The sequence below is a fragment of the Parus major genome, chromosome 25LG2, assembly GCF_001522545.3.
Source record: "Parus major isolate Abel chromosome 25LG2, Parus_major1.1, whole genome shotgun sequence".
Taxonomy (NCBI): Eukaryota; Metazoa; Chordata; class Aves; order Passeriformes; family Paridae; genus Parus; species Parus major.
Genome location: NC_031794.1, coordinates 702,807 through 712,766, shown reverse-complemented (window position 1 = coordinate 712,766; position 9,960 = coordinate 702,807). Strand labels below are relative to the sequence as shown.

The window sequence follows — 9,960 nt, the reverse complement described above, 5'->3', positions numbered from 1 at the left end:
TTAAATCCCATTTTTCCTGCCCAAAATCCTCTTTGTGACACTTGGGGTGGGGACAGTTCCCATTTTCCCTCCCCAAATCCCGATTTTCCCACCCCAAATCCCCATTTTCCCTCCCCAAATCCCCATTTTCCCCTCGGGACGGTGCTCAGCACCCTTGGGACGGATCCTGCACCTTCTGGAAGGCGCTCAGAACCCTCGGGACGGATCGGATGGATCAGGATCCTCGGGATGGGACCGGAGCTCCGGGAATCTCCTCACCGGGATGTCGGGTCAGGCTGATCCCGGCAGGATCCGGCTCCTGCTGCCGCTCCCATGGGATTTGGAGCTGGAAAAGGGCGAAGGTGGCTCATTCCCAGCGGCTGGGTTGGGGTTTGGGGCAGGTTTTTAAGGACAAGGAGCTGTTGTTCCCTGTTGTGTCCCAAATCCTGGAGCTCGGGAATGTTGGTCCTGGATTTGGGGAGGTTGGAGCTCCGGGATGGGGCAGGATGAGACCCCCGGGTGAGGAGGAGGAGGCGGTTCCAGAATTCCCTTGGAAATCACGGAATGATTCGGGCTGGAAAAGACCTCGGAGGTCACCGGCTCCACCTGGAATATCTCGGGCATTTTGGGGCTCCTCGGGAGGAGTTTTTGTCCTGCCCTGGGATCGCGGCTGGGGCTGGAGAGGACCCGAAGGCCCCGCTCCCGCCTCCATTCGGGAATTCGAGCCCCGACTTCCCCAATCCCGCCCCAATTCCAAAGGTTTGTGCACACAAACACCGCGGGGAGGTCTCCGGGGCGGACCCACAGAACCAGGAAACGCCGAGCCAAAACTTTAACCCCAAAACCTGGGAAAAAGCTCATTCCCTGCCCCGGAGCCCACGAAATCCCTGGAAAAGCTTCGGGAGCGGGAGGTGGCACCTCCTGGCACCTCCCGGCACCTCCCGAGCCCCGCGCAAAGGTCCCGGTTCCGCCCGTTTGTTCAAACAAACGCGTTCCCGGCAGGACGAGCCCCCGGGAATATCCAGAGGGAACGCTCGGCTCTTGGGGAATTCGGGATTTTCCTGGATTTCTGCTGGCCCGGCACCCCCGGCCGAGGCTGCGGGAGCTTTCCCCGCTCCCGGAGCTTTTCCATGATCCCGGATATTCCCGGTGGGTGGGGGGCGCTTCCCCCCGGGGCTCCCGCAGGTGCCTCCGGAGCGGATGGAGCCGATCCAGCCGGGATTGACCCGCTCCACGCTCGCTTTTCCCAGGAAATGAAATCCCGCCTGGATCCGGCTGTGCTGGGCTGGCCCGAGGTGTGTGACCCGTCCGGAACCGGGACAAGGTGGGGATGTGGGGGCGGCCCAACGGATCTGGGGTTCAGCCCCGCGGATTTGGGGTTCAGCCCCGCGGATTTGGGGTTCGGCCCCGCGGATTTGGGGTTCAGCCCCGCGGATTTGGGGTTCTGCCGGCCGCGGGTCGGAAAAGTGGGAATACTCCGGGGGGGAGAAGGAATTATCGCCTTTGGGGCAGGGAAACTGAGGCACGGAGTCACCCCCGCCCTGCCCTGCGGTGCTTTGGAGGTGCCCAGCTCCTCCCGCCGCTGAATTATCCACAATCCCATGGGATTAAGGATCTCCGGGAGTCGGGACCCCGAGGGGGCTGATCCTGAACCCAGAAAAAAGGGGGTCCCTGGAAAGGGGGATCGGGGGGTGCCGAGGCTGTGGGGGAGGGGGGAGCGGTGCCGGATTTGGGGAGCGGCACCCCCGGATCTGCGGGAAAAGGGTTAACAGGGAAAAGGATCTGGTTCGCCAAGTGGTTCCTGGTTTGTTTGGAGTGCGGGAGAGGAGGGGGAGGGGGCGCAGGGCTGGGACCCCGGGAATCGGGAATCTCCGGGCTGGGAATCGGGAATCGCGGGGCCGGGAATTGGGAATTTCGGGCTGGCACGGAGCTCACCCCCCCCTCAGCCACCACCAGCCGCAGGTAGGTCCGGGGTGACCCGGGGTGACCCAGGGTGACCTGGGCATGGCCGCCCCCCCCCCAGCCCCCCTGAGCCCCCCGGCCCCACTGTCACCTCCGTGGCCACCCCAGGGCCACCACCCAGCCCCTTCCCCGGTGTCCCGGACACTCCGGGACATTCCCCAAATCCCCGGGATGCTGGGATTGTTCCCTGCCGGTCCCGACCCACGCCGGGGATGAGTTTGGCCGTTCCCAGCTCCCGAAATTCCCGTCCTGCGGGGCTGCGCCGTTATCCCGCTGTTCCCGCATCCCGGCCGGGATCCAACCCCACCAACATCTGGGGGCTCCCCCGGGGTCGGGGTTTGGGGGGAGCGGCTGCAGGATCCCGTCCCTTTCCCTCTCCGGAGCTTGGATCCGCATCCTGAGATTCCCGGCGGGTTCTGGGGAGCTCCCGCACATCCCGGTTCCTTTCCCGCACCTGGACGAGCCCGGGAGCCCCGGAAGGAGCGGGAGCCCGGCGGGTTCTGGGGAAGAGCCGCGGTTTTCCCTTGGGAGCTGCCCTGGAGTTCCGCTCCTCATTCCTTTAGGATTCCATATTCATTATTCCACGTTTGTGGCCGATCCCCGGCAGATCCAAGGGCAGATCCACAAAGGAAAGCGGTTTTTTTTTTAATCAGCTGACCGGGCTGGGAATGTAAAAACAGGAAAACGGCTGAGCTCATCCCAGCTCATCCCAGCTCATCCCAGTCCCCTCCCTGTCCCCAGCGGGGTGAGTCTGGCCAGGGCCGGGCCGGGATGTGCCAGCCCGGGAATGGTGTTGGGATCCGGGAACTGTGGGATCGGGAATCGGGGAGATCCACCCGGAGCAACCCCGGATCCACCTGGGTGGAGGCGGGGAGGGGGGCAGGTGTTCCCAGCAGGAGCAGCCGGCTCAGGATGCTCGGGGGGTTCTGGGGTATGTTGAGGTTCTCTGAGGATGTCGGGATTTTGGGAGGGGTGTTGGGGTTCCCAGGGGTTTCCCAGTCTCTTGTGGCTGAAATCCCCCAGATCCCAACTGAGATCCCACCCCAAAATCCCCTCAGATCCCACCCCAAAATCCCCTCAGATCCCACCCCAACATCCCGTCAGATCTTACCCTAAAACCCGCTCAGATCCCATCCCAAAACCTGCCCAGATCCCATCCCAAAACCTGCCCAGATCCCATCCCAAAACCTCGCCCTGTTCCCACAGCCTCTCCCGGCCCCATCCTAAATCCAGCTCCCGTCCCAGATGCCCCCCGGACCCTCTAAAGCCCCCTGAGCCCTTCTCCCGAGGGGTTTCCCCTCTCCTCAGGCAGTGGGAATTTGGGGGGTCGATGAGCTTCATCCTGGAGCAGGGATTCCCATTTTCATCCCCATCCCCATCCCCATCCCCATCCCCATCCCCATCCCCATCCCCATTCCCGTTCCCATTCCCATCCCCCTTCCCAGCCGCTCTCATCCCGGCCGAATTCCTGGGGGTTTAATGATTAACCAGGAGAGCTCGGCCCCGGGGGGGTTTGAGGGTCCCACTCCCCCCGGGGACCCTCCGGCTCCGCGGGGCCACGGCGGCAACGGGAAAACGGGAATGTCCCCCCTGCTCCGGGCGGGAGGGCTGGGGGGGGCAGGGCTCGGCTGAGACCCCCCCCAAATTCATCTCTCGGCTGGGCTGGGCCTCCCCCCGACCCCTCCACGCCCCCTCCCCGCAGCGTCCGGCCCTGAGCGGCACCGGGACCCCCCCCCGAAAACCTGGAGCCCCCCGAGAGCCTGGAGCCCCCCCAAAGCCTGGAGCCCCCCCACATCGCCCCCGGGCCCTGCGGGGGGGTCCCCGCGGGGGTCCCGCCCCCGAGGCGCCGCTGCGTGTCCGTCCTGGAGCCCGGCACGGCCTGGGATGAGGAGGAGGAGGAGGAGGAGGAGGAAGAGCGGGGCCCCGGGGTGTCCCTGCGGAGATCCGGGACGCTCCGGGGCTCCCTGGACCCTTTCCGCCGGCACAGCTGGGAGCCGGGGAAGGACCCGCGGGGCATCCCGGGCTACGACCAGCTCAGGTAGGAGGGACCCCCGTGTCACCCCCCCCAGCCGCGACCCCCAAATCCAGGGCTCGGGGACCTTCTCGTGCCCCCGATCCCTCCACATCCCGGTGCCGGGGTCCCCACGCATCCCTGCCGCGGTGGGGACCCCCCAAATCCCTGCTCGCCCCTCGGGGACCTGCCCTGGTTTGGGGGTGTCCCCCGTGCTGAGGGTCCCGGTGTCCCCCCAGCGGGAGCCCCGAGCTCGGCTCCAGCGCGGAGCAGCTGGGGGGGCTCTGGCGGCACCGCCGGGACCCCCGGAGAGCCCCCCTGGTGCACAGCAGTGACGAGCTGGACTCGCTGCTCTCGCAGGACGAGGAGGACGAGGCCGATGTGAGGCGGGCACAGGTGGGACCCTCCTGTCACCCCGGGGGTCACCCAGAGCTGGGGGGGCCACAGGGGACCCCGGAGAGGGGATCACTGTCAGAAAGTCGCATCCTGGGTGGCTTTGTCATTGTCTTGAGTGGCTTTGTCATCACCCCAAGTGGCTTTGTCATCGTCCTGGTGGCTTTGCCATCATTTTGGGTGACCCTGTCATCACTTGGGGTGGCTTTGCCATCGCCCAGAGTGACTTTGCCATTGTCCTGAGTGACTTTGCCCCAGTCCTGGTGGCTTTGTCATTGTCCTTCTGCCTTTGCCATCATCCTGGGTGGCTCTGCCATCACCACGAGCGGCTCCGCCGCTGTCCGGGGTCTCTTTGGGACCAGGACGCTCCTTCCCGGCCCTCCCCTCTGGGAGCCGCTCCGGTTTGGGGACAGGGAGGGACCCTGGCGGGGCCGGTGAGGGTGGCAGTGCCACTGTCCCTGTCCCCGCTGCCAGGAGGACGCGCGGAGGCTCCCGGCGCCCCTGGCCTGGCCCCGCTCCCGGGGCTGGTCCCGCTCCAAATCCGCATCGCTCGGTGTCATCGCCAGTGTCCCCGGCGAGGAGGGTGAGTCTGTCCCACCCCCCGGGACCCTCATGTCACCCCCCCGGGACCCTCCTGCCCCCCCCCCGGACCCTCCTGTCCCCCCCCGGACCTTCGTGTCCCCCCGGCGCTGTCCCTGCTCCGACCTCCCCCGGTAACGACCCGAAATCGATGCCGCAGTTAATTACCGCCCCCGCCGCCCCCGGCTGCTCCTCGCGGCCCTTTTTGAATTCCTTTTCCCTTTTCCAGCTGCCGAAATTCCCCCGTTCGCCTCCCAGCAGAGCCTGGTCAGCGGGTGAGTCCCCTCCGTGTCCCCTCCTGGCCCCGCGCTGTCCCCTCCCCGCTCCTGTCACAGCCCATTCCCGTCCTCATTAGGGGAATGTTCCCGGGAACCGGCACCGGGAGCTGGCCCGGAGCCCCGGGGGACCGGGATGGGGACAGGGATGGGGACAGGGATGGGGACAGGGATGGGACAGGGATGGGGACAGGGATGGGACAGGGATGGGACAGGGATGGGGACAGAGACAGGGATGGGGACAGGGATGGGGACCAGGACAGGGACAGGGACGGGGACCAGGACAGGGACAGGGACAGAGATGAGGACAGGGATGAGGACGGGGACAGGGACGGGGACACGGTGGCCCGAATTGCAGCCCCGCAAAGGACGGGGCTTTTCCCCCTTCAAAGGTGGCTCGTCCCCCTCTGAAGGGGATTTTTCCCCGCCCGAGGGCATCTTGTCCCCCCTCGAGGGTGATTTTATCTCCAGGGGTGCCTTTGTCGTCCCTTCCAACGGGGATTTGTCCCCTTCAGGGGGAATTTGACCCCTCCAAAGGGGATTTGTTCCCTTCCAAGGGTGGCTTTTGTCCCCCTCCGAGGATGTCCCCAAGGAACCAGGACCCCCCCAAACCCGGGGCCCCCTCCCCGCTCCCCAAATCGGGCGGCAGGGACAGGGGGAGGGGGCTCGGGGGGACGGGGGGGCTGCGGGGTGGCCGGGCTGGGAGCGGGGAGGGGACACGCACGCTCCTCCCCGTTCCCGGCGGGGACAGAGCGGGATTGTCCGGCGGGATTGTCCAGCGGGATCCTCCTCCTGCAGCGCCGGGAGCCGCGAGCGGCTGGCGGGGGAGGCGGGGACCCCCCCGGGCCGGGAAGGGACCCCCCTGGACAGGACCCTCAGCTTCATCCGCAGGATGACCGGGAAGACAAAGGTAGGGAAAAACGGGAGCGGGGGGCGGGATCGGCTCTGCGGGCGCGGCGGGATAACGGGATAACAACAACAACGGGATAACAACAACGGGATAACAACGGGATAACGGGACGGGATGATAGATGCTCTGCCGTGCCTCAGTTTCCCGCCTCTCGCCCGGCTCCGTCCCCCGCCGTTTTCCGGATTTTGGGGTCTAAACGAGAGGAAAACGCAGAATGTGCTCAGGGAAGGGATCCCAAACGGATCCCCCCGCTCATCCCGGCCTTTCCCGCCGCCGTCCCTTCCTCGGGAATGTTTTCCTCCTGCTCCTTCCCCTCCCGTGCCTCAGTTTCCCATCTCCCGCCCGTTCCTGAGGCACTTTGGTGACTCGGGGGGGGCGCGGGGGGGTCCCCCCTCCACACCCGCGTTTCGGGGGGCTCAGGGGGAGAAACTGAGGCACGAGGGGACACAGCAGCCGCCCGTGGCTTTGTCCCCGCGGCTGCCACCCCATCCCGGTTTTGGGAGGGGGGGGCAAACCCCGCTCGCCCCCCCCGGGCGGCCCCGATTTGCCGCCACGCGGAGCCGTTAATCCCCGAGCTCCCCCTCCCGCTCCTCCTCCCGCTCTTCCCGCCGGATCAGCCGCCAGATGTTCCCATCTGGGGGGGCCCCGCCGCCCCCCCGGCTCCAAATCCCGCCTGGAACGGCCGCGGGATCCGGAACCGCCCGGCGGGGATGGCTCCAGCCCCGGCCCAACATCCCGGCAGGGCCGGAACGGGCCGAAAGCCGGGATCCGCCGGGATGTTTATTTGGATTATTTGATTGTTTGGTTGGGATTTCGTAGGGAAAAGGCGCCTGGAAGTCGGGGGGCGCTGGGGGGGCTCCGGCTCCGTGTCGGGATGGGGAGGGGGGCAGGAAAGGGCTCGGTCCCGTCTGGAACGGCTCTTTGGGAATAACAGTCCCCCCCTTCGGGGTGCTCCACCCCCGGGGTCCCGGGGCGTCCCCGTGTCGCTCCCCGAGCCCAGGGAGCGCCCCCAGCTCCGGCCCCGGGGATTCCCGGTGGGAATTCCTGGCTCGGGGCCGGGGCTGGCTTGGGGGGTCCCCGGTGGCCGGACCCCCCCGTTCCCCCCTCCCGGTTCTGGTGCCTGAGCCGCCGCTTCCCCTCGGCCTCCGCGGGGCTTTTCCCGTGCGGATCCACGTGGGAAGCGCCCCAGGAGCATCCGGAGGCCTCTCGGGGTTTTCTGCCGTGGGTTTTGGGCTGGTTTGGGGTCACGGCCGGGGAGAAGCAGCGAATCCCGGGTGTGTCCGGGAGGAAATGAGGAATCGGGAATCTGGGTGAAAGGGGGAGTGTGACCACGTCCTCCCCCCGCTTCGGGGGCCCCCGAGGGTTTCATTCCGCTTTGGTGACCAGGAGTTAATTAAAATCCGCAGTTTAATTAAAGCCGAGCCTTGGCAGGCCGGGAAGGAGCCGGGAATGAGCCGGGAATGAATCAGGAACGAGGCCCGGCCGCCTCCGTGGATCTGCTCCGATCCCGGGCTTGGCACACCGGGAGTTTTCCGGGATCCCGGGAGTTTTCCCCGGGAATGGCCGTCCCTGCCCCGCTCCCTCTGCCACGGGATGTGTGCGGCACCGCCGTTCCCGTCCCACCGCGGTTTTCCATGGGGAAACCGAGGCAGGCGGGAATGGCGGCACCTCTCCCCGGCCTTTTCCTGGTTATTCATTAATCCCGGCTCTGCCGGAGTCGCTCCTGCCCCCGTCCAGGCTGGGAAATGCGGGATAAAGGGATATTTCATTCCCCAATCCCGCTTGCACCCCGGAACTGAGGGGGGTTTGTCCTGCGGCTCCCTGGGTGACACTTGGGGACTTTGGGATCCCCAAAAAGCCCCGGCTGGGACCGGGAGCGTTATCTGGATCCGATCAATCCCGGCTTATCCCGGTGGAGTTAATGTTCAACCGGGTGACGCCAGCCCTGCTCCCGGTGCCAGGGCCTCTCCCAAGCCGTTGTTTTACGGGGAAAAAAGCAACATTTTCCCAAAATAGCGCCTTTATCCCAACCTTCCATCCCCAGAGAGGCGGCAGCAGCCGCGGAGGGGCTCCCCCGGGAAGGGTCCAGCCTGGAATTGCTGCGGGTGGGAGATGAAAGCCCCAAAACAGAGGAGAGCAGGGGTTTGTGTCACCCCACAACTGCTCTGGGGGGCACCCAGGGCTCAGGGGCTTCGGGGGGCTGGAATCCCCTGGGATTCGCTGCTTCCTTTTGGGATTCTGGTCCTGGGGTCACCCTGGGATGGGAGGGGGGTGTTCCCAAAGCTCGGGGCTTTCCAGGGAGTGTGTGAGAGGGGAAACTGAGGCACGGAGAGGAAGGGCTGGAGCTGGGGCCGCATCCGGGCTGCTGGGGCCGGAGCAGGGGGGGCTCCGAGGGGCGACCCCGAGGCGGGATCCGAGGTGACCCCGGGGATCCCAGGGGATACTGGGCGGTGACCCGGGATGTCTCTGCAGCCCAGTCCCGGGGGATGCCGGGCTGTGGTGGCTGCAGGGGCTGATCCCGAGGGAAGCTGGATACACATCCCTGGGGATGCTGGAATACAAATCCCTGGGGATGCTGGATACTGATCCCTCGGGATGCTGCGGTGTGCTGCCCTGAGCTGGGCTGAGTCCAGAGTGATCCCTTGGGATGCTTTGGGAGCCGATCCCGGGGGATGATGCTGATCCCGGGGGATGATGCTGATCCCGGCTGGATCCTGGAGATCCCGGGGGATGATGCCGATCCCGGGGGATGCTGATCCCGGCTGGATCCCGGAGATCCCGGGGGATGATGCCGATCCCGGGGATCCCGGCCGGCCCCGGGGACCCCGAGCGAACAAAGGCCCCGCGGGCAGCACGAGGCCGGGGGGCGGCGCGATCCGCCCCCGGGGGGCGGGACCGAGAGGGACCGGGCAGGGACCGGGAGCACCGGGAGGCACCGGGAAGGAGCCGGGAAAGCGCCGGGAAAGCGCCGGGAACAGCGGGAGGGAGCCGGGAGCGCTCCCTGGATTATGTCCCGTATCGAGTCGCTGTCGCGAGTCAGGAGCGATCGTGCCAAGGTGGGTCCCGGCCGGCGCAGCCCCCCCGAGCGGGGACCCCCCTCTTCCAGCCCGTCTTGGGGTGGGGGGGCTCTTCCCGCTCCCGTTTGGGGGGAGGGAGGCGTCACCCCATCCCTCACCCGGAACTGGGGGGGCTCTGCCCCGCCCCGGGTGGATTTGGGGTTTTTTGGGGGGTCACGGGGGGCGTTACGCGGTTCGGGGATCCCTGGGAGGGGGCGAGGACCCCGCAGCTGCTCCCCGTTGTGCATCGGGGGGTGCTGGCTGGAGCAGGGACCCCCTGCCCTCACCCCACCCCCCCCAGCTCGGGGGACCCTCGTGTGTCCCCTCAAAACTTCTCCGCCGCCCCAAACTTGGCCCCGACTCCTCCTCATCCTCTTTCCGCCGGGGCCGAAGCTCCGGGTGACGCGAGGATGAGGGTGAGGAAATCGCCTTCCCCTCCTGCCGGGGGGGGACGAAGTTTTAGGGACCCCCCACCCCAGTTTTATCTCTCTCCACGGAGACGAAGCCCGGCGGGGCGTCCGGGGATGGGGAAACTGAGGCACGGGGCGCTCCGGGAGCGTGACCGGGGGTGCGGGGGGGGCTCGGGCATGTGGCAATGCCGGCGTGGCGAAACGCCGGGCGGGGGGGGCTGGGGGGGGCCGCGGGGCTTTGTCTGCGTGGACAGAGATAAAATCGGGGTGGAGGGATCCCTAAAACTTCGTCCCCCGCCCGGCAGGACCTCAGTTTACCCCAAAAAGGGGAGTTTTTTGGGGAGGGCGGGACCCCCGGAGCCGCCGCTGCCCCCGCCCCGAGCGC

At 67.0% G+C, this 9,960-nt stretch overlaps 1 protein-coding gene across 8 annotated transcripts in view; it reads left to right on the top strand.

Annotated features, from left to right (window-relative positions):
* Positions 1 to 252: 252 nt before the first annotated feature.
* ARHGEF2 (Rho/Rac guanine nucleotide exchange factor 2) overlaps positions 253 to 9,960 on the top strand; it is a 20,247-nt gene continuing 10,539 nt past the window's right edge. The window contains exons 1-9 of one of the 8 annotated variants that reach the window (XM_033519814.1): positions 253 to 341; positions 982 to 1,128; positions 1,230 to 1,303; positions 2,505 to 2,686; positions 3,644 to 3,979; positions 4,192 to 4,348; positions 4,820 to 4,928; positions 5,154 to 5,199; positions 5,998 to 6,109. In XM_033519814.1, coding sequence (XP_033375705.1) covers positions 6,092 to 6,109 — 18 coding nt within the window. In that variant the 5' untranslated portion in view covers positions 253 to 341; positions 982 to 1,128; positions 1,230 to 1,303; ... (4 more) ...; positions 5,154 to 5,199; positions 5,998 to 6,091. Of the gene's footprint in view, positions 342 to 777; positions 1,129 to 1,229; positions 1,304 to 2,504; positions 2,687 to 3,643; positions 3,980 to 4,191; positions 4,349 to 4,819; positions 4,929 to 5,153; positions 5,200 to 5,997; positions 6,110 to 9,021; positions 9,166 to 9,511; positions 9,582 to 9,960 lie in introns of those variants that run through there. The other 7 variants (XM_033519817.1, XM_033519815.1, XM_033519816.1 and 4 more) reach the window with 7 other exon arrangements.